Source organism: Diceros bicornis, chromosome 6 (assembly GCF_020826845.1).
Source record: "Diceros bicornis minor isolate mBicDic1 chromosome 6, mDicBic1.mat.cur, whole genome shotgun sequence".
Lineage (NCBI taxonomy): Eukaryota > Metazoa > Chordata > Mammalia > Perissodactyla > Rhinocerotidae > Diceros > Diceros bicornis.
The window spans coordinates 37,106,732-37,132,753 of NC_080745.1; the positions used below are offsets into that span (position 1 = coordinate 37,106,732).

General features: G+C 38.3%; 2 protein-coding genes across 5 annotated transcripts in view; both read right to left on the minus strand.

The window, feature by feature from the left end:
• The window catches only part of DDX50 (DExD-box helicase 50), a 41,934-nt gene extending 29,456 nt beyond the window's left edge, over window positions 1-12,478 (minus strand). The window contains exons 1-8 of one of the 4 annotated variants that reach the window (XM_058543307.1): window positions 12,329-12,394; window positions 8,737-8,847; window positions 7,873-8,169; window positions 5,465-5,540; window positions 4,911-5,089; window positions 2,552-2,669; window positions 2,249-2,434; window positions 1,614-1,759 (exon numbers count right to left, since the gene is read on the minus strand). In XM_058543307.1, the coding sequence (XP_058399290.1) occupies window positions 1,614-1,759; window positions 2,249-2,434; window positions 2,552-2,669; window positions 4,911-5,089; window positions 5,465-5,540; window positions 7,873-8,061 (894 nt within the window). In that variant the 5' untranslated portion in view covers window positions 8,062-8,169; window positions 8,737-8,847; window positions 12,329-12,394. Of the gene's footprint in view, window positions 1-1,613; window positions 1,760-2,248; window positions 2,435-2,551; window positions 2,670-4,910; window positions 5,090-5,464; window positions 5,541-7,872; window positions 8,170-8,736; window positions 8,848-12,328 lie in introns of all 4 variants that reach the window. The other 3 variants (XM_058543308.1, XM_058543306.1, XM_058543305.1) reach the window with 3 other exon arrangements.
• A 6,509-nt stretch (window positions 12,479-18,987) lies between these two features.
• STOX1 (storkhead box 1) overlaps window positions 18,988-26,022 on the minus strand; it is a 65,009-nt gene continuing 57,974 nt past the window's right edge. The window contains exons 3-4 of the mRNA XM_058543309.1: window positions 22,267-24,625; window positions 18,988-19,390 (exon numbers count right to left, since the gene is read on the minus strand). Of these exons, the coding sequence (XP_058399292.1) occupies window positions 19,243-19,390; window positions 22,267-24,625 (2,507 nt within the window). The 3' untranslated portion in view covers window positions 18,988-19,242. The remainder of the gene's footprint in view (window positions 19,391-22,266; window positions 24,626-26,022) is intronic.

The window sequence follows — 26,022 nt, forward strand, 5'->3', positions numbered from 1 at the left end:
GGCGGCTTTCCATATAAAGTAGAGGAAGATGGGCATGGATGTTGGCCCAGGGCCAGTCTTCCTCAGCAAAAAGAGGAGGATTGGCAGATGTTAGCTCAAGGCTGATCTTCCTCACAAAAAAAAAAAGAAAAGAAAATGAAGGCAGAGGAACGTGTTAAGTAACACCACAGGGTTGCCAATAGCAAAACTGAGACAGTGGGAAACTTGCAGGACAAATGATGATTCTTTTCAAGAAAAAATTGCAAGGAAAAAAAGGACAGAGGAACCTGTAGACTATAAAAGATTTAAGACATATATAAATAACCAGCAGCAATGTAAGGATCTTATTTGGATCCAGATTCAAACAAACTATTAGACAACTGGGCAATGTGGACAATAGATATTTAATATTAAAGAATTACTGCTTTTTCCTACTGTGATAGTAACTTTGAGGTTTTTTGTTTGTTTTTTTAAGAGCCCATATCCTTTTAAAAATATACACAATTACATGAAAGATGAAACGATGACTGGATTGCTTCAAATATAGGGATGAAGAATGTATAGAAAGGGGGTATAGAAAAGATCATTGTTCAAGCCTGGTGATGGGTACATCAGATCCCTTTACTATTCAATTCTTGTACATGTTTGAAAATGTCCTTAATAAATTTTCTTTCACTGGTACATTTTGTGTTCTTATTGTAAAACTTTCAGCCATTACAAAAGATACAAAGCTTGCTTTGACCATCCTGTACTACAATAGTCCTCTTTCCCAGAAGTAATCATTACATTAGTTTGATGTTTATCCTTCCAATCCATCTTTGTACATTTAAGTAAATACCTTAAGAATTCATTTAGCATTATTTGTGTATTTTTTTAAAAAATAGTATGATTTTGTACATATCATTTTGTAATTTGGTTTTTATCACTCAAATTCATTCTTTTCAACCATTACATTGTATTTACAAATTATACTATTGTTCATTTAACTTATTTTTTATCTACATATACATATATGTACATCTATTAAATGGAAAAGCGACATATACAGAGGTGACTTTAAATAATGCAAATATTACCTTTAATCTTTTTTTTTTTTTAAATACTATTAAATTTTCATGGAGTCAAAATTATCAACCTTTTCCTTTATGGTGTATCTTCTTCAGGACTTTATGTTTAGAAAAGCCTTCCCTTTCCTGAAATCAAATGACTGTTCTTCTACATCTGCTTCAACTTATTTTATGGCTTAATTTTTAAAAATCTTTTGGGAATATTTTTGGTACAGGGTATGAGATGAGGATCTAACTTTTTTTCACCTAAGCTTTAACAAATTATCCCAGCACTATTCTTTTTGAAATGGTATGAGTCGTCTCCTTTGCCACATTCTACATACTTTAATTCTGTCTCTATGGCTGCTTGTATATCTCCCGTTAGGACTTGCCTGTTGACATACTTTCCCCCCCTATTTATTCTATTCTGCTCCTCAGTCTCAGACTAGAAATTAATAGGTATCTTATTGACTAAGGGCAAAAAGGAGAGATTTGGCCTGAACTGGTAACTAAAACATAAGTTTAGCTTCAACAAATTTCAAAATACCAACTAAAAGCTAAAATCTATCATGCTGGAAAGCTACTTACTTCCACAGTAGTTGCAGCCTTTTGAGTCATTTTTCCAACAAGGTCAACCTGTTCATATCTGGATTTCATGTATTTTTTTGCAACTTTGTATACCCACTGTGGGCAAGTTGCAGAAAAAAGTAAAGTCTGAGGATTGTCTTCAGAATCTTAAATAAACAAAAAGAATTCAAACGCTTTCTTAATATCCCATGGTGTAGTCAGCTCTCAAAAATCCCCCCAGACTTCAAAGAAATAATGAAAAATTTAAAACTTGGAGTGAATTTTGGACATACAAACTTCAATGCAATTATTAAAATTTTCAACTTTCAAAACTGGGGGAAAAATATGAAGAAAACTAAACCCAGAAGGAAGGTGAGAATTTAAGAAGGAACAATGAGCAAAGAAATCAGTAAAATGAGTTAGTAAATCTAACTACTGACTTTAAAAATGTAATACATGGAAGAAAGCATAGAAAGCTAAGAACATACTGAAACTATGCTACTGTACTTTCTTTTTCAAGAAGAGAACAGATACCAAATAACTTTAATTTTGTTAGAACACTGGGGACAATGTAATAAAAATTATGAAATAAAAAATTCATAAGCTTTACAAGAAAAGAATAACTGCTAATGTGCTTATTTTGAATTAGGATATACCAGTTTTGTAGGATTCGTGGATAATATCTTCAACTTGTTCAGCAAAGCCTAAATCTAACATTTGATCCACTTCATCAAGGACAACATGGCGCAGTTTAGAAAGATCTAATCGGCCGCTCTGTAGATGATCTTTGATACGACCAGGGGTCCCAACCAAGATGTCAATACCATTTCGAATATGATTAACTATGAGAGGAGAGAAATACCAGTAACTCGTAAAAATAAAATATATATTATCACACTATTTCTTTATATTTAAGTAGCAAATAGATCTTTGCACTACTAACACACATATTTACTCACTTTGGCTTTGATATGATGTTCCACCATAAAAACACGCCACGCTGAGTTTCCTAGTTATATCTTTGAAGTCTTTGGCTACTTGGTTTGCCAGTTCCCTTGTAGGAGCCAAAACAAGTACCTGAGCAAGAGGTTTAAAAAAACAAAAAGATACTTTTCTATAGAATATTCAAACTGAGAAGATCTTTTTTTAGACGTATTTAAAACTAGGAATCTCGGGGCCGGCCTGGTGCCATACTGGTTAAGTTTGCACGTTCCGCTTCGGCGGCCCGGGGTTCACCGGTTCAGATCCTGGGCGCGGAAATACACACTGCTCACCAAGCCATGCTGAGGCGGCATCCCACATACAGCAACTAGAAGAACGTACAACTATGACATACAACTATCTACTGGGGCTTTGGGGAGAAAAAAGGAAAAAAAGGAGGAAGATTGGCAACAGATGTTAGCTCAGGGCCAATCTTCCTCAAAAAAACAATAAATAAAATAAAATAAAACTAGGAATCTCAACATTAATGTCATAGTATTTAAAAACAGCACAAATAACAAGAACAATGGCTTGTATTTATTAAATCTTCCCTTACTTTCTTCTGGTCTCTTTTCAAATCTCACTTTCTCAATGAGGTTCCTAACCCTTTTCATATCCTCCCACCCCTGCTTAACTGTTTCTCCTTAGTACTTATACCATATAAAACAATTATATTTTACTTATTTGCTTATTTTCTGTCTCACCCACTAAAATGTAAGCTCCATAAAGGCAGGGATTTATATCAGTTTGAGTTAACTGTATTCTTTGCACTTCAAACAGTGCCTGGAACAGAAAAGATGCTCAAAATAATGGTTAAATGAATGAATGAATGTTCACCATGTGCCAGGCACTAGTGCTTTACATGAGTTATCTAATTCGATCCTCACAAAAACCCTATGAGGTGGCATTATTATTCCAATTTTACAGATGAGGAACATGAGTCTTAGAGAAGTTAAGAGTCTTGCCCAAGATCAAATAGCTAGAAGTGGTGGAGCCAGAATCTCCAGTAATGTCCTTCTAACATAAAAACTTCTTTAAGGCAGAGTTGGGACTATGTCCTATTTCTATTACTTGCGGTCTTTCCTAATTTCACTTAAGAAACAGAACTCTATAAAAAAGATTTGTCCTGTTGGTCAACCTAATCCAAGGCCACTATGATTTAAATATATTCGGGGCCAGCCCAGTGGCACAAGCAGTTAAGTGCGCGCACTCTGCTGTGGCGGCCCGGGGTGCGCCGGTTCAGATCCCTGGCGTGCAACGACGCACTGCTTGGCAAGCCATGCCGTGGCGGCGTCCCATATAAAGTGGAGGAAGATGGGCACAGATGTTAGCCCAGGGCCAGTCTTCCTCAGCAAAAAAAGAGGAGGATTGGCAGATGTTAGCACAGGGCTGATCTTCCTCACAAAAAATAAATAAATAAATAAATAAATATATTCATACAGTTGTGCGCTGCATAACGACATTTTGGTCAACGATGACCACATATCTGACAGTGGTCCCATAAGATTAGTACCAAACAGCCTAGGTGTGTAGTAGGCTATACCACCTAGGTTTGTGCAAATACACTCCATGACGTTCGCACAACAAAATCGCCTAATGACGAGTTTCTCAGAATGTGTCCCCGTCATTAAGCAATGCATGATGTATGTAACTTTACTTTCATACTGTAATACCATTTAGGAGTCTCAAAGAACAAATTACTTTTAGTCATCTATCTGTTCAAATTTTGATGCTTATTTTTTTTCTTCACTTTATGAACCTTAAAGTGAACACAGGTTCTAAAAAGGTCAAATTTTAGGCTAAAATTTCACTAAGTCCTCTCTGTTCTTTACTGCTGATAAATTAAGACAGAGCTCCAGTACCCCAATAACATAGGGACTAGCAATATCACTTCCGTAATAGTCTTCTTAAAGTCAACCAATGAAATAAATGATACTGATTATTTACTAAACAGCCAAATTAATGAGTATCTATTTAGCAAATTCATTGTTTAAAACCAAAAGTCAGGACCAAAAAAGGAGAAGAAAAAAGCCACTAAATATACTAATTGTAAATACTCCTAAAATTGGATATGCTGGCTTCATAATATACAGTTATAAAGACATCTATGGATCCATACACATTACATGCATATGCAATAACTACTTCACTTTAGCTTTACTTGAGATTTCTTTATGTTAAAAATTAACAAATTTTTGCTTTAGGACCCAAATTTTTACTTTATGCCACAGGGCTAACTTTTCTATCTTGGGAGAATTTGAACTTAAGACCAGTATACTCTTTCTTTCTCTCTCCATTAAAGTAATGTTTAAACCTTTTACTCCCTATAATTGTTACCTTTGGTGAGCGGCTTTTTTTAATCATCTCTTGATTTCTTTGGAGTCTTTCAATCAAGGGAATGGCAAAAGAGAATGTCTTTCCTGTTCCTGTCCGTGCTTGAGCAATTAAATCTTTTCCTTCATACACAGGACCAAAGGTCTTAACTTGAATAGGAAAGAGATATGTTACCCCTCGACCTGTAAAACAAGATTTCATTTAAATACTTATTTAAGACTAGCATTAGGAAAAAATATATTTATTTGAAAATGACAATCCTGATTCCTCAACGTCTGCCTAAAGATACACCACCACTATAGTAACATTTACAGTTATTCCTACCCCAAAGAGGAATTATTAAAAAAAAACTGGTCTCAACTTTTGACAAACACAAATATTCTTTAAAGTTAAAATAGGTCAGAATACCAAAAAGGATGATGCATAAATAACTTCAACTAAAGAAAAGTGATTTCTCTACGTTTTCTATATTCTCCTTTTGGTCAGAAAAGGCACAAGAGTTTTTATAAAATCTAATTGTAGATTTTCAACTGCATATCCATTAAAATTCATAGTACCTTTCAGAAGCTTTATAGTCTCTTCAGAAATAGGAAAATTGGAGAAGGCCCCTTCTTTCTGTTCTCGTGTTAGGGTCTGTCAAAATGAAATCAAAGTTCTAACTAATATAGTTCATATTTGACTAGGTATTTAGAAGCTTTTACTCATTTACTGTTTTTAGTTTTACTACATGAGCTAACACATTGACTTTAGCTAGTACTTGCAAAAACTGTATACATTAACTTCAAGATAAATTAGTGAGAAATTCTTTTAATTTTAGAAGTATCCCTTTAAACAGTAAGCTTACTTAATACATTTCCCATGATACATTTAAAAATGATTAATTCACAAATAAAACTCACTTTAGAAATACAGCTACTACCTAAATCAAAATATATTTCCATTTGACTAAGATATTACAAAAGAGTTATTTAATAATCTAAATCATATTAACAGACACAGACAATATTAATTACAAAGATTAACACAAGCCTACAAACCAGCCCTAACAGAAATTACACAATGAGGAAAGCAAATTATTTCCAAAAATAAAGTTAAAAAAGTTGTTCTATGGCTCTAAAAAACATTTTTTAGGTCACTAATACAAGGAAAAGTTCCCGTAAGCTTGAAAATTTCTTTAACATATATACTGGTTAGCATGACCTTATCACTTAAAATCTATTGAAAACTTAGTGTACTAGTCAATGTATATATAGAACAAAGACAATATATCTACTTGTAAACTTTATTATTGGTGTGTTTAAAGAAAGTAGTTCCAAAACCACTTACAATAGCAGTTTTCAAACCAGGGACCAGATAAAAAACATGATATTGAATTCAAATTGTAAACCATTTAAGCAAATCTCAATGCTGTTATCTTTTTAAGATTAAAAGAAAAAATTGTTATTACAAAAGCAATACACTTTCATTGTAGAAATTTTAGAAACCATATATTAACAGAAAGAAATAAATTATCTATAATCCGGTCAACTAAAGCCACATTTAAAACACACACTCCTCCAATCCTCACTCTATGCCCATATAAATTTTTTAAAATAAAGTCATACTGTACATACTGTTTTGTAATATGCTTTTTTCACTTAATAAGATACATTAAATACCTTTCTAACATTCTTCTATGCCCTTTAGGATAGATGTATTCTACTGCATGGACATACCATATTTTATTAAACCAACAACCTACTATCAGACATTTAGGATGTTTTAATTTTTTGCTATTATCAACAACGTCACTGTGATAAGAGTACTTATTAATACATCTCTGCACACCTCATGATTATCTCCTTAGGAGGATAAATTCCTAGAAGTAGAATTCCTGAACTCTAACATGATCTAAACAAAATAATAAACAGTTAAGCCTATTATTATACAGAGCATTGTATCAGGCATAATCCCAACAGAACAAGAGGCAACCATATTCCACTACTAGCACATACAGATTTATAGGGCCTTATTTAGATCAACGCTCTAACATATGTGCTTCCCAACAAATACAAATTCACAAATAAAAAAAACACCGCATTGCAAGGCAAGGATTCAACATCTTTTCCCAAAGCTCCCCAAAGATTACACATGAAATTAAGCTCAAATGTATTTAAATTATCAACAACTATCAGATTTTAAAAATATAAAGAATTATTAATTACCAAGAATTATTAAGAATATCAAAGTGGTTTCTTCTGAAGACCTGAGTAATTTACTGACAATCCATAATACCTAGATAAACCTATGAGCTCTGCTAGAAGAAAAGTGTAAGAACAAGTTAAACAAATTCTGTGCCAAAAAATATCTAGTCTAACGGGTACTGGCAAAAGCAATGGGTCCAGGAAGGCAGATTCCATACTAAGCATGTTTTCTACACCTCTCAAAAAATTAATACCCAGGAGAATAGATTTCTTCAGATCATTTTTATGTTTCATTTCTGTTTTAAAAATGCAAACAGCTTTAGGATTGAGTTACAATAGGACCTAAAGATCATGTTGCTATTGTTAAAGAAGCAGAAAAAGCAGAAGGCAAAATACACAAAGTCACGAGGCCTTCAGTACCTTGTTTCAGGCAGTCAGAAGTCAATTCATGGATATGGTAGGGACTGAAATAACCATAAGAAAAGCAAGTAGGTGACCATCAATAAGCAACTTGGAAAAACTGTTCAGGAATCCAAAAGTACAGGAAAGGTTTAAATTTGACCATCCCCCACCTCCACCCCAAGAAAAAGGCAATACAATGAAAGAAACAACGAACAAAGGAAAAAATGCTCAGGTTTCAGCTGTACAGACTCCCTGGTCCAACTGAGAGTACTGAACCCTAAGCAGGAAATATTATAGAATCAATTCTAATTAGTCTAAAAAAATCAAATTTGCCTGTATTTCAAGGATAATGTCAAATGCAAAACAAAAAGTGTCCATACCTCTTCTAATTTATTATCACTTGATTTATGAGTAGAACTATCTAAGGATGACACTCGTTTTGATTTTTTTTCATATTCATCAATATCTCCATTTGATAGATCTTTTCTTCTTGACTTCTGAGTTTTAGAAAATTCATCTGAAAGTCTATTACATCCTTCTTCGGTGTCTCCATTTAGCTTCTCTTTCATTTTAACTTTTTTGGGCTTCGGAGCATCCAGGTCATCTGCAACACCATTTTCTCTCGTTTCTGATTTCTCGTCTGAGTCATAATGGTGCCTTGACTTCCTTCTATCACTCTGTGGAAAAACAAAGAAGCAATGACAAGAAGGTCACAAGGTCTCCTTTTAAGACTCTTGATAAGTTAGAGCATGACCCCCCCAACCAGCAAAGCTCAATCTACCATTATCTTGAAAAGTTACCTGGTAAAATCCAGACTGGTTGCTAATGCCAAGGCTAAGACTCACCTATTGCTTTCTTTCTCATCCCAATTCTAATATTCTCAAGACTTGGCCTCTAGCCCTTCCCCAATGCCATCATAACATATGAGGGAAATTAAAATAGTTCCTTTCCAGTGGCCGGCCCTGTGGCCTAGTGGTTAGGTTCCGCACGCTCTGCTTTGGCAGCCCAGGTTTCGTTCCCGGGTGCTGATCTACACCACTTGGCGGCGGCCATGCTGTGGTGGCAACCCACATACAAGATAGAGGAAGACCGGCACAGATGTTAGCTCAAGGCAAATCTTCCTCAGCAAAAAAAATAGCTCCTTTTCAGAAAAAGAATGAGAACCCAAGATTTATAAATTAAAAAACAAACAAAAACTCCCAATATCTCCAAGAGAAAAAAATTAATATTTATTGAGTACCTACCTAGCACGTGTAATGTGTTTTCGGCTTATCTTGTTTAAATCTTCATAACAACCCTATAAGGGAAGTACAGGTCCATAATCCCTTATCCGAAATTCCGATATCCATAAAGCTCTGAAAACCGAAAGTTTTTTTGTAACTTATTTGGAGACAAAACCTTACCTGACCTGAACTCATTTGGTGGCAAAATCTGACTTGAACTAATGTGAGGCTATTTATAATTTTTATTTATTCCACTTAGTATGAATATTCATATTTAATATTAAGATGTTTGATTACAGGTTGGGGGCCCCAAACCCTACTGGGGTGTTACCTTTCTATAAAAATCCCCAGAATTCTGAATTTCAAAACACATCTAGCCCCAAGGATTTTGGATAAGGGATAGCGAACCTGTATCACCTCTGCCATTTTACAGAGGAAGAAATAGAAGTTCTTAGAGGTAAGTAACTTGCCAAAGACCCACATGTGGGATTTCCTGCAAGTAGAAATGTTAGAAATCAAGCCCTGTCCGACTTGAAAGCCCACGCTCTTTTCACATCGTGCCTCCTCCCTGAACTCTGATAATTAAGACGTTAAAGAAAAACCAAACCAAACAAAATTATATAATTCATATAAAACTCCAACTGTTAGACTCCCATGGAAAAACAAGTATATTAGTAATCCTGGAAAATTTTTTAAGGTTTTTTTAATTTAGTTAATACAACTTAAAAAAAAAAGACTATTCTGCAACTTTAGTTTTTTGTTTGTTTGGTTTTGGGTTTTTCTGGCGAGGAAGATTGGCTCTGAGCTAACATCTGTCGCCAATCTTCCTCCTTTTGCTTAAGGAAGATCGTCCCTGAGCTAACATCTGTGTCAGTCTTCCCCCATTTTGTATATGGGATGCCACCACAGCACGGCTTGACAAGCTGTGCACAGGTCTGCACCCAGGATCCAAATTAGCAAACCCTGGGCCACCAAAGTGGAGCACAAGAACTTAACCACTACGCCATGGGGGTGGCCTCTGCAACTTCAGTTTTAAAACATCAAACTGGTGACAAGTGTTTTAATATTTGCAGAGAGCAAGACATGATTTGGAAATTTAGCATTTCGAAATTACTTGGTTAAATGTTCAAAATAAATTAGATAGTAGTGACTAGTGATAATAAAAACTACCACCACCAAAATTTTCACCATGATTTACACAATTTTTACAGCGTGCTTTCACATACAATTTTCTCATCCATAAAATAGTTGTTGTGAAAACTGAATTAACACATGTGAAAATGCTTTGTAAACAAAGCATTTGTTACATTTGTAAAGCATTAAAACTGTACATTAATGTAAGTTATAGTCATATGCTACATCATCTGATCTTTAGTTAACCAAACTAGCCTACATCTCCCCAAACCAACAGGCTCTATAGAAAAACAAGGTTATTTATAGAGCTAGCCTTGGGGTTTGAACTACTCCTGGGCCCTGCACTTCAGGGAGATGAAGCAAGGTAAAGCGAGACCTCTAGGTCCAAACCCAGCAATATCCCAAGGTGATGAAATACGTTGTTCCACATCAGATCCACAGTGCTTGACACTCTCCCCTTCCTTAGCTTCCATGACACTCTATATTCGCTCCTTATCCTCTTACCTCTATCCTCTTCAGTGGTTCTTCTGCCTCCTCCTTCTGTGGACACTCTTTAAGTCTCTTTATGTACACTTTCATACCATTTTCATGATTTCAACATACACTTCCAGCATCCTTCCTCACCTGTACCCCAGTTCTGAGAACCTAAAGTCCAGCTCCCTATCTCAACATATCCAAAACCAAAGTTATCTTCATCTCGATGCCAGATCACTATCTGAATGCTCTATTTCCTTTTTTTTTGTTTTTGCGAGGAAGATCAGCCCTGAGCTAAGATCTGCCAATCCTCCTCTTTTTTTGCTGAGGAAGACTGGCCCTGGGCTAACATCCATGCCCATCTTCCTCCACTTTATATGGGTCGCCGCCACAGCATGGCTTGACAAGCAGTGCCTTGGTGCATGCCCGGGATCCGAACCGGCGAACCCCGGGCCACCGCAGCAGAGCACGTGCACTTAACCGCTTGCGCCACCAGGCCGGCCCCTGAATGCTCTATTTCTATTAGCTGGAATTCCAATCTGTTTCCAAATCTTTAGTTATCTTTCATAGTTAAAGGAAATTCAAGTACTGCTGGAGAATCTACAGTGTGAAAGCCATCAATTTACAAGAATATAGTGAAATGTAAGGATGGACAAAGATATGGTCATTTCCCTCAAGAATCTTTGGGAAAGAGGCACAGAGGAAAAATGAGCTAATTTTGTAAGAGAGCACATAATAAATGCCCATCTAATGATAAAGATAGCACTGGAACAAAACTTCAAAGGGGAATAAGATTACTGTACTTATACACTACAGTGGTTAGAACACACATAAACTAAACCTTGACAGACAGACAGGATTTAGATGTAAAAGGAGAGACAAGCATTTCAGGAGGAGCCAAAATTAAAATAACTGCTTGGTGATTCCACTTACATAAGTTATCTAGAGTAGCCAAATGCATAGAGACAGAAAGTAGAATGGTGGTTGCCAGGGGCTGAGGAGATGGGGCACAGAGAGGGGACACAAAGTTTGGGAGGATGAAAAAGTTCTGGAGATGAATGGTGGTGATGGCTGCAGAACAATGTGAATGTACTTTATGCTACAAAACTGTACACTTTAAAATAAAGTCGTAAATTTTACGTTATGTGTAGTTTACCACGATACAAAAATTAACTGCTTGGCTGAAATGGCAAGTTTACCTTGGTGATATGGTGGAAGGGTAGGTTCTGCTCTCTGGAGCTATATATAATATTTTCATCCTTTTGTCAAATGTCAGCTTTGGAATACCGCTTCCTTACCCTCCAAAGCTCCGTTTTCTTTTCTGTAAGTCCCTCTTTCTTTCGAGGAGTGGGATGGGAAGTCTCTACAACTCTTTTACAGGCTCCTTGGTGCCCAGCAAAGAGTCTGGCACAAATTAGGCTCAATAAATACTACTTGCGGATTGAATGAAAATACTAACAGTAAAGGCCATTAATAATACAACCCACATGATCTCCATCACAACCGAATCCCGGCAACGATTGCAGTGACACTTTTTCTTAAGCCTCTACAGATTAGTTACCGAGGTTTGTAAAGCTAAGATCGCTTTCCCCAAGACTCTCGCACACAGGACAGGGTGACGGAGAAGTAACACATATTCAAGACAATCCTTTTTCTTAATCATCTTCTAAGACGGCCAGTGAGAATCAAATGACAGGCCTCGCTGCTTAAGGAAGAAGAGGAAAGAAAGATTCTGCGACGGGAATTTGAGTTTGCCCATCTCATAGGCGCCGACGGGAAGGTTTGAGGGACCACGGGAGGCCGGGCCAAAACCTAGTGCCGCCCTTCTCCAGGTTGAGGGTGTGGAGGTGGAAACGGCCCAGGAGCGACCTCAGAGGGACAAGGGCGGCGCGAGGGGAGGCCCTCGGATTCTCCGGCCCAGTTGCGACAGGCCTCCAGGGACAGCTCCCCTCCCCGCCCAAGCCGGCGCAGCCCCAAAAGGAGGTGCGGCCCATCCTCCGCGCACCTTTTGCCTCTCCTTCCTCTGGCTCTCGGTCTCCTCCAAGGGTGCCTCCAGCTCCATAATGTCCCCCCAGAGGAGTTTCCCAGGCATCATTCGCCGCCACCGCCGCCGCCGCCTCCCTCTAAGCTAGGCGGCCACAACCACCTACTGGCAGCGACGCCGTAAAAGGAAGCGGGGGCAGGGCGGCCGCCCGGCCAGGGCCGTGCGTCACTTCCGGGGCACGCACCGCACGGCGGGGGAAAATAATCCCGGACACTCAGTTTAAATTCTTCTCTTGCGACGCAATCTCCCAGCCAATGAGTGTGAGCGGTCTCGACTGGTCCACCCTTGTTCTGAAGTGATTGGCTTCTAGAGTAAAACCCTGGCCAATCGCCATAAAGGACGCAATAACTGATTAGCATAAAATGATTGGGGGGGCGGGTTCTCTTTCTGTCCTCCTACCCCGCTTGAAACATTTCTCCTCGGCACCCCAGAGATGCTTCGGGCCCTCAGTATTCACTGCTGGGCCTGGGGAGCCCCTCAACGGCGGCGGCGAAGGGCCCGCGCGCCCGGGCCTTGCCGGTGGGGAGCGCCACGTGCCACCTCGCCTTCCGCCGCCGGAAGCTGCAGGCCTCGGCCCCACCCATTGCGGGGTGAGGCGTTAACGTCCAACGGCTTCGCGCGAGGCCGGAGGCGCGGCGTAGGTGGGAAGGGGGTTGTGGGGGGCTCGAGTGGGCTAGGTGGGCTTCAGCTGAACGCCGGGACTGGACAGTCGTCCCTCAACTCTTACGTTTTAGTCTTGAAGTTGTTCCTTGGTTCATTTTAGGTCCTTCCCACATTCCTCATTTGACATTAGAGGAAACTAAACCCATAAAGAAAGGGATTATAAAAGGATTTTATTTTGCTGATAGGGATTAACTGCCCGTGAATTACAACCCTATACAAAACTGGGAACCTTTTGAGAATACAAAGGGTTAACTTCTTAGCATATACTTTTTCTTACATCACTGGTGCCAGCTGGTTGGCTTTCTTTTCAGAGCCATTTCTTTGTCTCGTCATGATTTGTTCAACCTGGCTATTCTTTTTTTTTTATAATTTTATTTATTTATTTATCTTTTCCCCCAAAGCCCCAATAGATAGTTCTATGTCATAGTTGCACATCCTTCTAGTTGGTGTATGTGGGACGCGGCCTCAGCATGGCGGGAGAAGCGGTACATCGGTGCACGCCTGGGATCTGAACCCTGGGCCGCCAGCAGCGGAGCGTGCGCACTTAACCGCTAAGCAACTGGGCCGGCCCTAACCCGGCTATTCTTGAGTGGAGAACGAGAAACCAAATTGAGATGTAGGTTCGGGGGCACTTCACAAACCACTTGACACTGTCTAGCACACCAGCCTTGTAGCCTGAGCATCAAACTTGTGTCTTACCAAAATTACTAATGGCTACGCGTCATGGAGTTTGGGGATTGGTACTGAATAGCTGAAACCACGAATATTAAATCTGTGATTGCAACAGTCCTTCTGCATAATTATGGATTGGCCAGAGTCAAAGGCTATATGTTTATCTAAACGCTACCTTATGGTTTCAGTACTGTGAACAAAAGGAGTGTTCAGCTAATGATGGTGGGAAAATGCATCTCTCTCCCTAAATTATGAGAATAGCTATGCATTTCTAGATCTGTGCTTTTCTAAATCTTTTTGTCCCACGCCCTCACACCCACCCTCAATTCTACCATTGTAAAGTCTTTCTGGCCCTACAACAGGGTATGATGTGCATAAGGAACACAGGAGTGGATGTGGCTAAGAATGTCACACACATAAAATTGGGATAATGACAGGAATAGATGTTAATATGTTGTGGTTGAAGATCAAACATAGATGAAGTAAAGTTTTAGCTCCTCAAGCTTCTGTTTTTGGCATTCCTTTTTATGTTGAGGTCATACAGCAGGTCTGAAAAAGGAAATGACTAGATTGTTTGATTCTCCCGTTGCAAGAGACTAACAAGTATATTAGTGTTTTTCAGAATGACCAGTGATTGAGATGCTCTACAAACTCTGCTTTTCTTTTTTTTTTAAAGATTTTATTTATTTATTTTCCCCCCCAAAGCCCCAGTAGATAGTTGTATGTCATAGCTGCACATCCTTCTAGTTGATGTATGTGGGACGCGGCCTCAGCATGGCTGGAGAAGCGGTCCGTCGGTGCGCGCCCGGGATCCGAACCCAGGCCACCAGCAGCAGAGCGCGTGCACTTAACCGCTAGGACACGGGGCCGGCCCAACAAACTCTGCTTTTCTAAGCCCCAAATTCATTGAATCAAATCCCTGGTTGCTATCTATGTCAGGTGGAAAGGGCAACTGTGTGTAAATTAAAGCAAGTCATAAGTAACTTGACCAAGCTGGGGCTTAGTTGAAAAATTTTGGCTAATACCACATATGTGTTCTCAGTGGGTATCAACTAGAAAATTTGGAAAAGGGGATGAGGGAATGGAGAATTTTTTTTCCTATTTGTTCCCTCTATAAATCTCAAGAGATTTATATCTGATGATGAAATTAATTGGGGGAAACATGAAGGGGTAGCATGAATAATTAAAATGTACAAGTAACTCAAAATATAATCTTATTAGAACATCTTTATTTTCCAAATATCTTACCAGAGTCACTGATGTAATTTCTTTCTCAGAATTTGAGTTGGGGTGCCTCATCTGTTGCTCTGTTTCAATGTTCTATAAAGATTTCCTTTGCCTTTGGCTTCAGTCCATTAAACTTAATGACGTTAAGACCTTGCTTTTAAGATATAAAAATGAGATGACTATAAACTTATCTCTGGCCATTCTCAAACCTACAGTGCTAGATTTTAATTTTTACTCCATAGTTAGAAAGTAGAAGGTAAAAAGAGCCATCATTTTGCATCTGCATGTCAATCTTATGTGACAAGAGGAATTGAACCATTATTTTAAAATGTTATGGGGCCGGCCCGGTGGCATAGCTGTTAACTTCACACTCTGCTTTGGTGGCCCAGGATTCACAGGTTTGGATCCCGGGTGCGGAACGATGCACCACTGGTCAAGCCATGCTGTGGTGGCGTCCCATATAAAGTAGAGGAAGATGGGCACGGATGTTAGCCCAAGGCTAATCTTCTTCAAAGACAAGAAAATGTTATGACATGGAAATAGTTTAAGGGGCTGCTATAAATTGATCAAGAGACACTGGAGGCAGAGAATGAGTGTTGAGATTACTAAGAAGTAAGGAGAAAATGAAAGAGGGTACAGGAGGGCTGTTTCTGCCATTGCTAGACACATCACCTTGGCCAATTCAACTCTAAAACCTGTTTTTTGTTAGTAAAGTAGGGACAAAAATGCCTTACCTGCTGATAGTGCAGGGAAATTGGGACAATCAGAGATAATGTACAAAGGTGCTTACGGTTTCCCCCTTTAGCTCCAGGTTTTGACAGCGTTAGAGAGGCAACAGCTTTGAACACATTTATCACATGTATACTTATGTATGTTTCTAGCTCCTAATTCAAATTATTTGGAAAAGCTTTTTAAATGTTGAACCTTTGGAGGGAGTTCTGCTTCTATAGTCAATTGCTTTGTAGATGTTTTGAATCAAGTGGTGGAAGGGAGTAGTCACATCAGTTATCCCAGAAGAGGGCACCATTACCCAAGAAATAGAATCTGCTACTGCTAAAGAGGGAACATGCTTCTAAGGTCCCAAAGGAGAAAAATCTGTAGAGGCCAGCAAAATAATCATGAGTTTGTTTTTGATACCCCCATTCTTATTTCATGACTCTCATGTCTCTCTTCTCTGTTCCCTTTAGGCACTAGTCTGTCTTCCCTGTCCCCTAAAAGCCTTCTCAAGTAGCTTGTAGGATGGCTTCTCAAAACACAGTTGTTCCCAGTCTTTTCACTACCACAGCTCTTTCCATTGTTTTTCACTCATGGATCTGACATTTTGAAACATCTGTCTGCTAAATTGCATTTAGTAAAAATTGATTCATGGTTATTCATCTAATCTTTAAGATACAAATGCAGCTTAGCAATGTCATACAGCATGTGATAGTGTTGCATCACTGAGCTGGTATAATTTCAGCCACTGGCAAAGAAACTTGACGTTTTAGTTAGCAAGAAGTTAGGCAAAGGAAATGTACAATTTCTATTAGGATTTTTGAAATAGTGAAAATAGTTTGCAGAACACAGCCACTTTGAGCATTCTTAGGAGTCTGAGATCCCAGATGAGGATGAACCAGATCTCACATTGTATGAATGGCTACAATAAGCCCATGCATTGCATATTTTATTCCTATTTATAATATAAGGTATTAACTGAAAACTTGTCAGCCAAAGGCATAATACCTCCCCCAGGCATATCTGGATCTTGACTGCCAATACTTTCTATAATCTTAACATTAAAGGACTGACTCTAAATGGAGGAATTCCAGACAACCTGGAAAAAGACGGTAGGCCTACTATATTGTATTTACCTATCAGGCAAGTTTTGTGGATATATAAATATATAAAAATATACACATATACATTTATAACTATATTAGGTGCCTTCTGCATTGGGCACTTTCAATAGATTATCCTCAAATCTTACAACAATCTTGTAAGGTAGATATTACTGTCTCCCTTTTACACATAAGAAAACCGAATCAGAGAAGTGTAGTAACTTTCTCCATTACACAGCTACCAAAGACTGGAATTGGGATTCAAACTTGTCTGACTCCTAAGCTCAGGTCATCATGCTGCCTCAAGAGAACAGTTTTCTCATTAAAGAATAGACTACGAGGGAGAAGAGAAATCAAGAACTAAAGTTTCCACACACAAAAATTAATATTGGGAAAAAATGCAAGTCACCTCTTTTAGAGAATAAGCTCCCAAACAACAATTTAATAACACATATACCCATCGTTAACATCTGAAGTCAGATGTTGTGTTTTGTAGAAGGGAAGTTTATTGGTTTCATAATAGGCTTCATTTAATGCACTTAGAGAGTGTAATAATGCATCCAGTGGCAAAATTAGATGGATTTCATTTGGTCCCTAGATGTGGCTAGAGCCACAAAAAAGTTTGGATTCCTCACTCTTCTAAGAAACTTGTCCAGGTCCAAAATCAAAGACAGACTGAGTTGTTGGTGCTTCTTTTTCCAAGGATTGGCAAGGATAGGTGCAGAAATGGAGAACTGGAAGCAATACTCAGGAATCTTACATGATCATGTTCAGTATTTCACAGGATGCTCACTGAATTATTTTTTCTTTTTTATTTATTGAGATATATTTGACATATAACTCTCACTGAATCTTATAAGCACAAAACCTTAGAGTTAGAAGGAATCTTCAAAATCATCTAGTTCAGACACCCTGTTAAGCTAAGTACTGGAAATACCTCTGCAACATAACCAGTCAAGGGATCACCAAGACTCTGCTTGAATGCCCTAAGTAATGGGAAATTCATTTGTTTACAAAGATGTCTATTTCATCTATAGATGGTTTTGTCTAATGGGAAGTTCTTCATACTGAGCTGAAATCTTTCTCCTAACTTCTATTCACTGATGCTGATTCCAAGCTGTAAGACCCCCTAAAACAATGCCTCCCCTACAAGGCTTTTCTATCTAGATTACCCTTCTTGGTACTTTGCCCAGGGTTTTGAATGTCCTTGTGACCACAGCTAATCTTGGAATGCCATGGTAGGTTGGTCAGGGATACTGAAAACCAGTAGTCAGGAGAGAGTGGTCCAACCACTGCAAAACAGAGCAGCGAATCTGATCTCCCCTCCTCTGCACACCCATAGGGCCTGGAGGCAGCTCTCCAGTGCTGAGCTTCATTCTGGCCTTCACTGTTATCAGGATGATGAGAGTTGGAAAGAGGCACTCTCCAATTATTCAATCATCTTTGAGATTTAAGGCCTTGACAATCCTTAGAAACTTTTTAGAAGAAACATCCCTTTAACCACAGTCAGCATTAGCATCTACCCAATATGCCAAAACCAGTCTCAACTGCTCCACGTTCCCCAAACCAAGACAACTAACCATTCCACTACTTGGTCTGAAAAGGCCTGCCAGAACAAACTCTGGCAAAGCTAAGGTCTTATCATGAGTGGAAATGGATCAAATGTAGATGGACTATCAGCCATCTTCCATCTTTTCTCTAAATCTCTAATTCAGAACCACTCCTTCACTCACAAGCAATTCTGCAACCATTCTGCTTCCCTTCTATCTCCACCATCTGAGAACATCCTGACTTCTCACTGCCATGCGATAGAGAGCCTCAAATATGAGAAGGAACCAGAGAAATAGCAGAGCCAGATGCCTACTGCCATAGGTATTTTGGACACTGTTAGTCAGTCACAATGTGGAGCCGTTTGTTCATGTTCAAGCTGGTCGCAGAGAAGATCCTTGGCAGCCATGAATGGATGGAAGGAATTCTTGTTGCAAAGTACCCAAGACATCTACATAAATTCTTTCTGATAACGATAAAATACTTTAGCTGCAAACAAAGTATCTACACAACCCTAAAACACTATTTTCTGGATTTTTGTGTGAAATCTGGTGAGATCCACCTAACATAAGAACTCAGCTTTAGTGTGGATAGACAAATTCACTGCTGGGTAGTAAATTAACATCCTACATATTTGAGAAACTAATAAATGTCTAAAAATTCGAGTTAATTACAGTTAATTGGAGAAGGACCAAGGATTCCATGTTCTTTTTAATTGCAAACAATCTACATATTCCCAATAAATTCATAGTAAAATAAGCTAAAAAAAAAAAAAAGCTTCAAAATCTCAAAAAAAGAAAAAAGCCAGTAACTAGAACAAAATATGTAATGAGATTAATAGCATATATGCTTGGCTTTAGAGAATTCTTGTATACTCAGTTGATTAAAACATTCTAATTAATGCTGTACATTTTTACAAAGAAAAAGTTTCTAGAAGGACAATAAGAATTAAACATTTATGACTGGAGTTAGCTGTAGTAAGGGATTGGATGTGAGTGTTTGACTGCTCTTTGTGCCTTCAAAGTTCTGCAGAAAATTCTGTCTTCTTTTTAGTTCATCCAAAATGACTGAATTATTAGATGCCAGACTCTGTGTCCTAAAGATATTAAAAATAATAGAATTATTATCTTCAAAAAGGGCCTGGATTTCTAATCAAGGCCTTATACCTTCATTTGTTACTTTGAAGCAGTCTAACATTTACTAACACTAAGGTGAATTGATACGTTAACCTTTAAAAATCTAAAGTGCTCTTCACATTTTAAAGGTTTCCCATAGCACCTCAGTTACTTGACAGCTGCTTTCCAAGAAGTTCATATTTTCTGAACATCTGTTCTCAGGTCCAGTATCAAGTATAATCTAGTCAGAAACAATAAGTTCCCTGAGCAACTGAAGTGACCAATATCTTGTTGTATAATTTATTTCTTTTTTGAGGAGTCCTACGGAAGAGAAAAGCCAACTATATTTTTCATATTGACAATGTTCCTTTCCTAGGAGCTGTAAGCTATGTTAACCCCTTATCTAACACATCTGCCTTGCTTCAGCCAAGTCACACTACTGTTTGGGCATTTTGCTTTTGACATTCCTCTTTGACCACCTTACCTCCTCGCCATCCCTTGTCCATTACATTAAGATATGTCTCAAAACTGTGTCCTCCAATAAGTCTTCCCCTACACAGCCCATCACTCTTAATTCCACATCTCTTTGGCAGTTATGAAGAGTTTATGCTTTGTTCTTGCATTTAATTTGTCTGTTTATTGGTCTCCTCAACTACACTCAACTGTAAGCTTCCTATAGGTAGCAACAATATCTTGTTCATCTCTGTTCCCCTAATCCTTATAACAGTTGGCACATAGCTGATACTCAACTTCCCTCCCTTTTCCTCTACGTCTTTAATGATTATAGTTATGTGTCTTTCAAGAAAACCATATTATAAGCAATTTTTAAGAAATTAAATTTCTCAAGATTTTGCAAATTTAAATTCTCAATTGCATGTCAAGGATTAATTTCCCTTATCTGTTTTGGTTTTTTTTGTTGTTGTTGCTTTGCCAGAAAGAAAGGGAATCCATGGCTTGTTGGTTTACACCACCATTGTTTACTTTGGGGACAACATATTTTGATACTTTAAAGACTTAATATGTTGTGACAATATGGATGGACATTGAGGGTATTATGCAAAGTGAAATAAGTCAGAGGGAGAAGGTCAAATACCGTATGATTTCCTTCATTAAGTAGTAGACAACAACAACACATAGAGACTGAGATTGGATTGGTGGTTACCAGAGGGGGAGGGGGGAGGGAGGAGGACGAAAGGGATAATTCAGCACAGGTGTGTGGTGATGGGTTGTAATTAGTATTTGGTGGTGAACATGATGTTATCTATGCAGAAATAGAAGTATAATAAAGTACACCTGAAATTTATACAATGTTATACACCAATGTTACTGCAATAAACAAAAAACTAAAAAAAAAATGTCCATCTTTTCCTCACTAAAAAAAAAAAAAGACAATATGAATTAAACTCTTGTTTTAAGCAGAAAAGATCTGTTCCACAATAAAGAAGTAAAGGTATATTTTAAAAATGCAGACTTCCAGAAATTTAGCCTAAGTTATAAATAATCAGAAATATCTGAAAACATTTATATGGAAAAAAATCACTGAAGATTGATTTATTATAGCAAAAAATTGGGAATCTAAATGTCAAAGGAAGGAAAATAATGGTTATATAAGTTATTATATACATAATGGAATACTAGGCAGCCATTAAAAAGAATGAGCTGGATCCATACATACTGATTGCAGGATATCCATAATTTATGTGAAAAAAGAAAGCCACAGCTCTAAGTTGGTTGTTAAAAAATAATTATATTTATAAATGCATAGAAAAATTCTGAAAGAATATATATCGAACTGTTAACAATGTTTAGGTCACCTCTGTGGAATGGGAATGGGAAAGGTTGGGGAAGGAAGACTTCTAGTTTTACTTTTTACATTTCTATTTTTCTTTACTTTCTCAAAAGGAGGTAAACAATAATTTTATATAGTAAAAAACCTAATAAAGGTATATGCCAAATTTTAAGATGACCTTTTAGAAAACTATTTAATAACATGAGGAGAATGTTCATGATATACCTTTTTGAAGAAGAAGAAGATTGGCCCTGCACTAACATCTGTTGCCAATCTTCCTCTTTTTTTCCTTTTTTCTCCCCAAAGCCCTAGTACTTAGTTGTGTATCATAGTTATGGAGTTGTAGCTCTCCTATATGGGACGCTGCCTCAGCATGGCTTGATGAGCGGTGAGTGGGGCTGCACCCAGGATCCGAACCGGCGAACCCTGGGCCGCCAAAGCAGAACACATGAACTTAACTGCTATGCCACTGGGCCAGCCCCCATGATATACTATTAATTGTAACTACAGTATGAGCCCAATAGACAAAATATATAGATCAATATGTTCAGACTGAAGTGTTATAAATACACCAAAAAAAAAAAAGGATTTTTAAAGAATATCTAGATGGTAGGGTGATTATATGTGTTTTTTTTAAAATACTTTTCAGTACTTCTCAAATGTTCCATTATGATCATATTACTTTTATAATGTGAACAATGTTATTTAAACAAATTGACTTGGAGAATATTAGCGGAAAGTAGCCGTATCTCTTTCTCACCCTGTGTAGAACAAGGAATATAAGGGAAATCTTTCAACAGTCAGTTCAGGAAGTGCTTGGTTTATAGCAGTTCCATCCTAGTAAGATTTAGTAGTAGTGGAACAAATTTTGGTTAACATTAAAAATGAACTCTATCCTATTATATAAGAGAGTTCACTGTAGCTTTATACAATTTATTCAGTAAAGGCTGGCAGAATTGTATCATAAAATGCTTATTCAGGAGTCTCCCACTAGGTAACTCAATACACCCTTAATTTTAATAATTCCTGTGGGATAGCGGCTAATCAAACACTTTTGTATGCACTTACCGTGGAGAATCTATTCCACTATCTCCTGCCATGCTATGATTTTCTGTTCCTTCCAAGTGACTATGTTTTTGTTGGATATCCTGAGCCAACACTGGCATAGGTGAAGTGTTGAAAAGGTCTAACTTCTGTGTGAACTCTTTTCTCATTTCCTGATTCTGAGCATTCTGACTCCAACTAGCTGATTTCTTTCCTGTGCCACCAACAGAGTCGTGTAGAGTTTCAGCTTCAGAACTGGCGTTCCTTGTGCTATAGTAATCAAAGATACTTCCATCAACAGATGCTAAGGCCTGTCCACATTTAGCAACACTAGGTTCCTCTTCATAGTTAAAACTGGACCGGGTCCCTGAATTGAGGCCACAGCTTTCAGCAGAGAGACTAGGTTTTTGGCTTTCACCTGAGTTAGGGAGCAATCCCGTAGGTTTGTAACATTCATTTCCTTTAAGCACCTGAGGCTCAAACCTATGTATTTTGCTGTTGTACTCAGTCAGAGATCTTTCAGTCACCTTTTGTTTTCCTAAATGATTCCACTTCCTTCCGCCTGTAAAGGAATACTGAATGTAGCCAGGCAGCATTTGACATAAGTCATCATTTTCAGAAAAGTCATTCTCATCTAGATATAATGAACTGCAGGCACCATCATCATCTTCCACTTCATTCTGATACAAGGCCTGGTCATCATCACAGGGCCCTTCATTTTCTAGACTTACAGTCTCTCCTTCCTGGACAAATGCCTTTCTCATTAGTGTTTCTTCTGAGTCTGTGTCTTGTCTCTCAGGTTGTCTCAAACGGTTCGCACCAACTGGATAATCCAAAAGACCAAGATTTTGGAACTGGTGCATTGTTTTATCAATTAATCTACAAGCAGAGGATGCTTGGTCTAAAGAGGAGGAACCTCGTGATGGCAGGACATGTTGTGTTTCTTTTATCTCCTCTAATGTGTTAAAGTGAGAATAATTTTTTTTCAAGACTTCAGAGTTTACCTCATTTTCTCCACCATACACATCATATCTCAACATGCTTTCTCTAAAGGAACAGCATTTACCAGCACTTTGCAAAACACTACATTGAGAGTAATTTAAGAGGTGATCCCTAAAGTCATCACCAGTAGATTTGACAGTGGAATTATGCATATAAATGGACTCCGCCTTCAGTTTATCATTACATTGTTCAGCATACAGCTGTTTGGCTTCACTTTCAAAGATTCTTGAGGAATCCAAAGACCCTGACCTTTGGGAAGACTCTCCATTCAGTCCAGTCTGACTGGGTTTCAGATCACCGGTCTTCTGGATGGTGTGCCCTTTGGTAATTGGGCTCCCTCGGTGAGACAAACCCTGGAAAGGATTACTGATTCGCTTTTTGTAAATCAAATGGGAACCTAGCACTGACGTATTCTCACCAAGTGGTTTCTGAACTACTGCTTCGTTTAGCCTCTTAATTCTGGGGGTGGACTCTGTAGCAGGAAGCTTGGGGCGTTTGTCCAGTCTAATGCTTCCTGGCTGAGGCTCACTTCCCTGACTCCTGGCTTTGTGTCTATCCCTATGAGAATGGCCTCGCCTTTGAGACTTTGCAGACCGGCCCTGCCTTTTCTTAACTCCCTCTCTTGAAGGATACTTGTGCTTGACTGTCAGCATATCAGTGGAAGTGCCCTGGCTATTATATTTTTTCTTTTCTTCATATTTTTGCATAAGGATGGTATGTTTGATTAAGTTGTCAACAGTCAGAACAGGATTAATTCGTTTGATTATCTCATGTTCGATGTCTCGAGGGATATTGTCCAAGTTGTCTTCATCTCGGACGGGCCATTCTTCCGGTGGGAACTGGGCAGAGAAATTGCTGTGCTGTGTTCTGGACTTCTCCCTTCTGGATATACTGCGCCAGAAGAGGCTAAAGCCAAACTTCTTGCCTTTTTCTCTCTCTTTTGTGGATGGTAAAGGTTTGTTGCTCTCACAGACGTGATTCTCCTCAGACACTAAAACTGCTCGATTCTGTACCAAAGATTTGGATTCCCCAGGACCTTTCTGGCCTTTTCTGGTCACTTCTGCAGCAGCCGGTGGTTCCTGTCCATCTTGAGTGCACACATCAGGGAAACACCGGCAAGACTGACAATGGGAAATGGGAGCAGCATTTTCTTTGGCTACCTCTGCACAGCTCTCCGTGCTCACCAGATATGTAACGCAAGTTGGCATTGGGTGACTTTCATCTGACAGGACTCTCTTATTTTCTTGGGGGTTTATATTAGTGATGAAGTAAGTATGAGGAGTAACTATGAAGTATCCTTCTCCAGTGTGATAAATCTTCCTTTCTTTAATCAGAATTCCCAGAGTGGTATAGAGAATATCTTGAGATGGAACTGCAATGCCTAAAACAAACAAAAATTTTACAGTGATAGATTTTGAATAAGAAACATGCTAATGAGTGAAATCAGTAACTCAGAAATGACCACACATTTGCTTGATGAACCCAGAGCTAACTGTAACACAATATTTATAACTGCAATGCCAAAGAAACATTAATAATAATCATAATTTAACTGAATAATAGGAATATAATTTGGTCTACACAAAAACATATGGCTAGCTTAATGGTTAAGTAGAGGAAAAAAATCTGAGTTCACTCAAATACAAACACCAAGTTATACAACCCCATTATAAGTTTAAATTTTGACTAAGGAAAGCATTCTTGAGAGCAAACATGGGAGTTTTTGAAAACCAGAGTCTCATAGCTCAAGTCATAATAAGAAATCTAAAGAGAAAATGAAAACCAATCTGCTTGGGTGAGGGCACATCACCTAACGTTTGGATTATGGTGGTTTTTCAAACTGAGACGGTAACAAATAATTTTAAAAGAAATTCCCTTTTCCAAATAGCAGGATTCAAAACTATATTTATATTGTGAAAACAATGTTAAAAATGTTTATATAAGTATAACACTGGAAGAAAATACATCAATATGTTAACATGGGTTTCCTTTGGGTGGTGGTACTGTAAGTGGTTACTTTTCTATATTTCCTGGATTTTTCTACAATAAATACATTCGTTTTATAATGGGAAAAATAAAAAATACTCTTCTACATTCGTGCACTGGGATATCATGTAGCCATGAAAAGAATGAGATAGATCAATATATGCTAATATGGAAAGATCTCCAAAATATGTGTTTTTTTTTTTTTTTGTGAGGAAGATCAACCCTGTGCTAACATCTGCCAATCCTCCTCATTTTTGCTGAGGAAGACTGGCCCTGGGCTAACATCCATGCCCATCTTCCTCCACTTTATATGGGATGCCACCACAGCATGGCTTGCCAAGCAGTGCGTCGGTGCACGCCCGGGATCCGAACCGGCAAACCCCGGGCCGCCAGAGCGGAGTGCGTGCACTTAACCGCTTGTGCCACTGGGCCAGCCCCCAAAATATGTTTTTAAGGTAAAAAAGGAAAGGTGCAGAGAGAATGTATAGAATGATACAACTTATGTTATAAAAAAAGATACATATACTCAAATAAGATTTATGAAAGTATACATAAGAAGCCATAAGCAATAGAAGTTGTCACCTCTGGGAAGTGGCAATGGAAGAATAGGAGGCGGGGGGAGAAGACGCACTTTTCCTTTTTTGCTTTGCACCCGTTTCTACAGAGTATGATTTATTTATTGCCATAAATGTTATTTTTTAAAAGGAAAGTAAAAGAAATACCCTTATCAAATTTGTTGATGCAGGCCTTTTCCTGGCAGGGCTCTAATATAAGGTTCTATAATAGAAAAAC